General features: G+C 51.0%; 1 protein-coding gene across 1 annotated transcript in view; it reads left to right on the top strand.

Annotated features, from left to right (window-relative positions):
• SH3BP4 (SH3-domain binding protein 4) overlaps nucleotides 1-5284 on the top strand; it is a 75884-nt gene extending 70600 nt beyond the window's left edge. The window contains exons 5-6 of the mRNA XM_011980280.1: nucleotides 2162-2350; nucleotides 3189-5284. Coding sequence (XP_011835670.1) covers nucleotides 2162-2350; nucleotides 3189-3413 — 414 coding nt within the window. The 3' untranslated portion in view covers nucleotides 3414-5284. The remainder of the gene's footprint in view (nucleotides 1-2161; nucleotides 2351-3188) is intronic.
• The last annotated feature ends 1618 nt before the right edge of the window (nucleotides 5285-6902 follow it).

Below are 6902 nucleotides of genomic sequence, written 5' to 3' on the forward strand. Positions count from 1 at the left end.
CTAGTTTTTTTGTATTTTTTAGTAGAGATGGGGTTTCACTGTGTTTGCCAGGATGGTCTCGATCTCCTGACCTCGTGATCCGCCCGCCTCAGCCTCCCAAAGTGCTGGGATTACAGGCGTGAGCCACCGTGCCCGGTGCTCATGGTTCTTTTTAAATTGCACAGATTGAGATGCTGGGGGCCACCTAGAAGGACCGTGAGTCACCTGCTCTGGCTGATGCATGCCACATGTCACCAGAAAGGTCACCTTTTTGTATTGTTAGACTCCCCCCAAGTAAACTTACAATGTACCTCAGAATACTCAGTCTAAAACAACCGGGCTCGCTTTGAAGCAAGCAGCCCAGCCGACTGCATGAGCGCTAGCAAGACGACCCAGCTGTCCGCACAAAATAGTCGGCCAAACAGCGCTGGCAACCAGCGGTGCGGTTGGCAGGGGTCGGGGGTTGTTTGTTTTTTAGCACACTTTGGAGTCCTAAAATGACAACCTCAGGTGCTGAAGCAGAGCGTAGGGAGAAAGAACGCCAGGCCTGGTGACTTTCCTCTCTTCTTAGCAACTCGCCTGTCCAAGGGCCCACGGGAGCCTCAGAAACCGTCTCTGGGCTGCCTCGGGCCGCTTTGCCCTGGAAGCCAAGCCTTTCCCGTTGTTGGATGAGAGAAAGCTTGAAGGGTGGCGGTGAGCTGTGCCTTCTATGGCAGAGGAGACTCAGACGAGAATCAGACCCAGCGTGCGGCTCTCCTGCCTTCCTGGTGACATCATCCTGACTGGCTCAGAGCCGCACGCTAACCATGTGTGGCCTCATTTATAATTAGGATGGCGCCAGAGCCGCTCGCATGACACCCAGTGGCAGTCATGTGACTTGGCACGGTGTGCAGAACTAGCAGGCCTGCTGGCTTGTGCTAGCCAATTTGATTTGTTTCTTTAAACCAGAAATGTGAGTTTGACCCCAGCCTGGGGTCTGCCACGTGTATTAGGCTATTGAGCCATATGTTCAGTGCCTGTCCCATCCAGCCCCCGTTTTTAGGTGGGAATTGAATCCCAAGGCGGCATGTGGTTGTTCCAGCCTCAGCTGGGACTTCACTGTCCCAGCAGGGCTGTCTGTCCTGTTAACTCCCCTCTGACTTCCTCTGTGGTTAGTAATCCCTGTCCTAAAGACACACAAAGTTCTTGCAGCTTTGGCATGGGAGCAGTCCCACCAGTTGTGGAAACTGTTTCCTCATGTTGCACAGTCCTGGGGGAGGTCCGTGGATCTCCTGATCACTGTGGTTCTTGGTGGTACACCCTCTGTCTCTGCCCCGGGCCTCTTCTGTTCTCTGCCTTCTCCTCCCTGGGTGGTCTGTGTCTGAGTCCACCAGCCTTCGTCTCTTCTGCCCGCAGTGCTCTCTAACTGGCCAAGGTCAGCACTGCACGCTCAGCAGGTCCAGCTCGCCCTCTGTCCCTTTCAGCCTCAGGCTATGGTGTCTGTTTGGTGAAATGCATTCGTTTCTCTCTGGCATCCCCAGAGAGTGGGAATGGTGACAACTATAATCCATATTCACCCTGTCTGTTAGCTTCCCGGGGCTACCAAGACAAATGACCGCAAACCAAGGGGCTTCAAACAACAGATACTTGTCCTCTGACTGTTCAGGAGGCCACAGGTCTCAGTCAGGGCTCCCAGGGTGGCCCCGTCTGGAAGCGGTGGGGGAGAAGGTGTTGCAGGCCTGCCTCTCCTAGGCCCTGCTGGCTCAACCCTCCTTCTGTTCCTTGGTTTGTGGCTGCGTCTGTCCAGCTTCTGCCTCCATCTTCACATGGCCTTCTTCCCTCTGCCTCTGTGTCTGCTTTCTCTTCGTATGAAGACGCCAGTCGTTGGTGACTTCCCCTAATCCAGAAGAACCTCATCTTAATTCTGTCTGCAAAGACCCCATTTTCAAGTAAGGTCACGTTCTGAGGTTCTGGGGGGATGTGGGCTTTGGAGGGAGACACTGGTGAACCCAGCATGCTCTGCACATCATCTTTTCTCTCCCGTGAGCCCTGGCAGTGATCGATTTCAGGGGACATTTGGTAGGCCAGGGAACATGGAGAATAGAGAGCCCATGGCCATTCCTGCGCCATCTGCTGGAATTCTGCGGGGAGCAAGCCTGCCCTGCTCCCTACACTGTCTCACACTGTGCCTCTTCCTCTGCAGGCCCTACTGAAGATGGACTGCCAGGGCCTGGTGGTCAGACTCATCCAGGACTTCGTGCTCCTGACCACGGCCGTAGAGGTGGCCCAGCGCTGGCGGGAGCTGGCCGAGAAGCTGGCCAAGGTCTCCAAGCAGCAGATGGACGCCTACGAGTCTCCGCACCGGGACAGGAACGGGGTTGTGGACAGCGAGGTGAGCCGCGGCTGAGCTTCGAGCTCACTGAGCCCCTCTGTCCCTTGGCTCTTTGGACCCATGCAGTGCAGCTGTAAAAAGGTCTGCCTCGTGGCATTTCCATGAGGGTGAGATGGGTGGAAATGTGCACGCATGTGCCCAGCACTGGGTGCGCCTCACTGAGCGGGAACCGTCCTCTGGATTGGTTGCCGTGAGCCCTGGCTTTAGGATGTCCTTCCCACACGACATGGGAAAGACAAACAGAACTGCCTGTCCCTTGCTCATTTCGGTCTTAAATTACCATCAGTAGGATTGAATAATGCAGTAACGCATACACAGAGGCCTTTGTGAGCTGTTCTGGGCTGGAGTGATACCTGGTACGTTACATAACTTGGGCCAAAGCCGGTGTGGCCGGGCTGTTGCTCAGAGGTCCTTTGTTTGCTTGCTTGTTTGCGGAGGGCACCCTAGTAAGCTTCCTGGAAGGCGGTTCAGGCTTGCAAGATCCAGGAAGCAGGAAGTCCCAAGCGCAAGGCTGTGTTTTATGAATGGGATGAATTTCCAAATGAATGGCACAGAGAGAAAGTGCCAGAAGGATTGTAAGGAAAGAGAAATCCTTTCTGATGATTCATTTGTTGTGCACCTGCTCTTGCACAAAGCCCTGCTTTTTTCCGTCTGGAGTGTGCGGACCCCGGCCCCGAGATGGTTCCCCTGTTTTTTTCTGTGGGCTCGTTCACTCGCGAAAGAGTGTCTCAAATAGTGACTACAGAAGCTGCACCAAGGAATAGGAACACATCTCGTTCTGTCTCCTAATCTTTCTTCTTCTGTCCCTCCTTTTGTGTTTTACGACTCCACCTCCCAGGCCATGTGGAAGCCTGCGTATGACTTCTTACTCACCTGGAGCCATCAGATCGGGGACAGCTACCGGGATGTCATCCAGGAGCTGCACCTGGGCCTGGACAAGATGAAAAACCCCATCACCAAGCGCTGGAAGCACCTCACGGGGACTCTGATCTTGGTGAACTCCCTGGACATTCTGAGAGCAGCCGCCTTCAGCCCCGCGGACCAGGACGACTTCGTGATTTGAGTGGGTCCCCTCCCCTCCTGCTGCTCTGGAGTGCAAGCCCTCTTCTGCCCTGAGTGCCGCTGTCACCACGGAGCTGAAGAGGGAGGAAGGGACAGCTGCTCAGACAGATTTAGGGCCCGCCAGCTAGGCCTACACCCATGCTGTGCCACCCTCCTCCATCGAGGGAGAGGCCTGAAGGGACTGCCTATTGCAGCTCGTTGCCAGTCACATAGCTTTCTATTTGTTAAGTGTAAATTGAAATTTAAAATCACTTTTCTAAAGAATGGGGGGAAGGGATCTATGAGAAAGGTGGTGTCTAATTTTTTTATGGACCATAAAGGTTTAAAAGAAAACTTAATAGGGGCACAGGCTGTTGAGGTTTTTATGTTGTTATAGACCTTTTTAAATTATGTTAGAGATGTCTATAGGTATTTAAAGGTCACTGGGGGCATTTCTGATTCCCGGCCACACTTTGCATTTCAACACTCAGCCCAGAAAGACACTCGTTCGGTTGCTGGACCTCTTTCACTCCCTACACATAAGAACGTGAATCACGTGGGAAAAAGTGGCTTTTCAATAAACGGGTACAGCTTATGCTTTCTGAGTAGGCCCGAGGTCCTGCTCCCTCCTCGGATTGGATTGTCTTCTGAGCTTTGCCTCACGCGTAGTGAATGACCATCCACAGAACATGTGAATCTTTGGTGAGCTTTGCTGGGCAGAGTGAAGTCCCGCGTTAGCATTTAGGTGCCCTGAGCTGTTTCCACCAATAGATTAGAAAGCAGCCGTGCCAGTTGCATTTAGTCACTGACAAGAACAATGCCATTTGAGAGTGAGGTGGTCCCACTGCGACGAGGCCATTGTACTGTTTTTTCCTTGGGGTCAAAGCAGTGCTTCCCATAGAGTTTGCTGCCTCTTCTGTGAACAGGAAGAAAACTTCACGAGCGAATCAGAGCCTTGGTGGCCACCGACTCTCGTGCTTCTTGCAAATGCTGTGGTTGGCCTCACAAGCAACGCCTTATGCTGATGTGCACAGGTGCCAGCTACCATTTGCCAAACTCCGCATTTCATTTCATCTAAGGCTTAACCCCTCTTCCTTCCTGGTGTACCTACGTCTCCTCGAAGGAAGTCATAGTTTGGATGAAACGGTTTTTTGTACAATGTAAAGATCATCTGAGCAAGATGAGCATTTTGTAAAAATGAAAATGTGTCTCCCATAAAATCAGGAACTTGGCACAGTGTCGCATTAATAACTTTAGGGTGCAGACGTGCTGTGTGAATCTCACAATGCCTCATAGATGTCACGTCTTGGAAGGGAGCAGGAGGAAGGACTGATACCTGGCAAATCAGTAGAGTGAGGTGATCCCCAGCAACGCGCCAGGACACACCTGTGTGCCTGCAGTTGTCAGGGGCCATTTGGGATCCCAAATCTCATTCTCTAAAACTGCTTTCCTGAAACATGTTACTTCCTTAGTGTAATCAATGTATACTCCCTTACTGGCCTGAAACGTTGTATAGCTACTTATTCAGATACTGAAGACCGATGGACTGAAAATAAGAACAAACACTAGCTATTTTATGCTGCAAGAACCAGGACACACAATTCGCCAATCATCCCACCATGTAACCTTCGATTGTGCTTCTCAACTCCACCCCATAATTTCTCCCAGAGATCATCTATCACCTTTTCCCCAAAGAAGAAACAAAACCAGTTGCACCTTAAACCATGGATATTTTTTCCTCAGGGGCTTTAAATAGTTTCCTATGCAACGTGTCTTGTAGCACAAATAAAATTCTACAAAAGTTGCAGTAAATTTTATTTGGATATTTTCACCTGTTAAGTGTGTGTGTGTTTTCTGTACCCAACCAAACTTTAAATAAAACAAAAATAAAACCTAATGTAAGTATTTATACATAGACCAATGGCTGCCGCCCCAAAATAGTCACCCCTAGATGACAGCATGACAGCTGGTGTGGCAGGTGTCTATTTTCTTGCTATTCATTTAATTTGCTCTTGAAACAAGAGTCACTCAGTCATCACTAACCAAATGGGAATTGGTGTTACGTCAGGCACCCAAAGGAAAGCACATCGATGCCTTGCTTTTTTCTGGGTCCTGTGAATTGGCAACCCCAATCCCGCAATAGGAAGTTTAGGATGGAGTCATTTCTGTGTGTCAGGCGTCAGCCTTGAAGTGCTGATTGCACCAAACAAGGGCACACCCTGCTTTAGGAAGACCGTGTTATGGGGGACTCCTAATGGAGACCAACTCCACCTGGAGTTAGGGGGAGGAATGGGGCTTATGGAACATGACTTTGATGCAAGGCTTGAAGGCTGAGTGGGAGTCAGACCACCAACAGGCCAGACCTGGGGACCAGTGTGTCAGCAACGTTGATAACACAGTACATGGGGCAAGGAGAGGCTGAACCCTCCACATGGCTGGAACTTGGGGAGTGAGCACAAGCCCTCTGTTAGCTGGACGCTTTCCACCCCTTGTACCTGTGTTGATTCCACCCTGCAGCACCTGCCAGCTGGGTCCTCACACCCATTTTGCAATTGAGGACAGGGCTCAATGTGGTCCCCTAATTTACATAGCCAATAAGAGAGGCAGGGACCTTGACTCAGGGCTGCTGTAACAAAGTGCCGTGCGTGGCTTAGGACAACAGAAATGTGTTCTGTCACAGTTTTGGAGGCCGGATGTCTGAAATCAAGCTATCACATGGTCGCTTGTTCTCCGTGTCTGTGACTAAATCTGTCTCTAAGGGCACCAGTCATAGGATTTAGAGCCCACCCTAATCCATCAAGACCTCATCTTAACTTGATCACACCTAAGATGACCCTGTCTTTAAGTAGGGTCACATTCACAGTGGGATTTAGAACTTGGACACGTCTTTTTGAGAGGCACAATTCACCCACCACCCTGCTACATGCCTGGCCCTTTGGGCGTAGCCTGCTTGGGAAGAACGGTGCACGAATCAGGTTTAATCTATCTTGGTGCCCTCCGCCCAACATAAAGCCAGGGTGGAGGAAGGCAATTCTTTAAAGGGAGAAAGCTCTTCTGATGGACTGCTGTGTTCCCCCAAGACCCATCCTCTTCCTGAGCCAACGACTGGGCTGTCTTTCCCCATCTCCCTTGCAGTCAGTTGCAGTCCAGCTGGAGGATGGGAACCAAAATGCTATGGGCCACCTGCTGTTGAGTCTGGCTCACAGGAACCTTCCAGAAATCCTCCATTCTTCCAACTGATCACGAGGAACTCCAAGTTCCTAAAGGTGAGGCAGGGGCAGACAGAAGGACCCCAGGTCCCTTAGGGACCCCCCGTAAGCTCTGTTCAGCAGAGTATCTGTCACATGGTATCTAGAGAGATAAAACTGTGATTGGCCACTGAGAAGGTGAGAGTTACTTGTTAGAGTGGCTGGTGTTGCTTTACCTTATCTCAGGTATATTATGCCCAGATGATCACTGTAATCTACAAGCTGGCGGGGAATGCAGCTTGTTCTTAACTGGGAAACATCCC

This window comes from Mandrillus leucophaeus, unplaced genomic scaffold (assembly GCF_000951045.1).
Source record: "Mandrillus leucophaeus isolate KB7577 unplaced genomic scaffold, Mleu.le_1.0 Scaffold21, whole genome shotgun sequence".
Lineage (NCBI taxonomy): Eukaryota > Metazoa > Chordata > Mammalia > Primates > Cercopithecidae > Mandrillus > Mandrillus leucophaeus.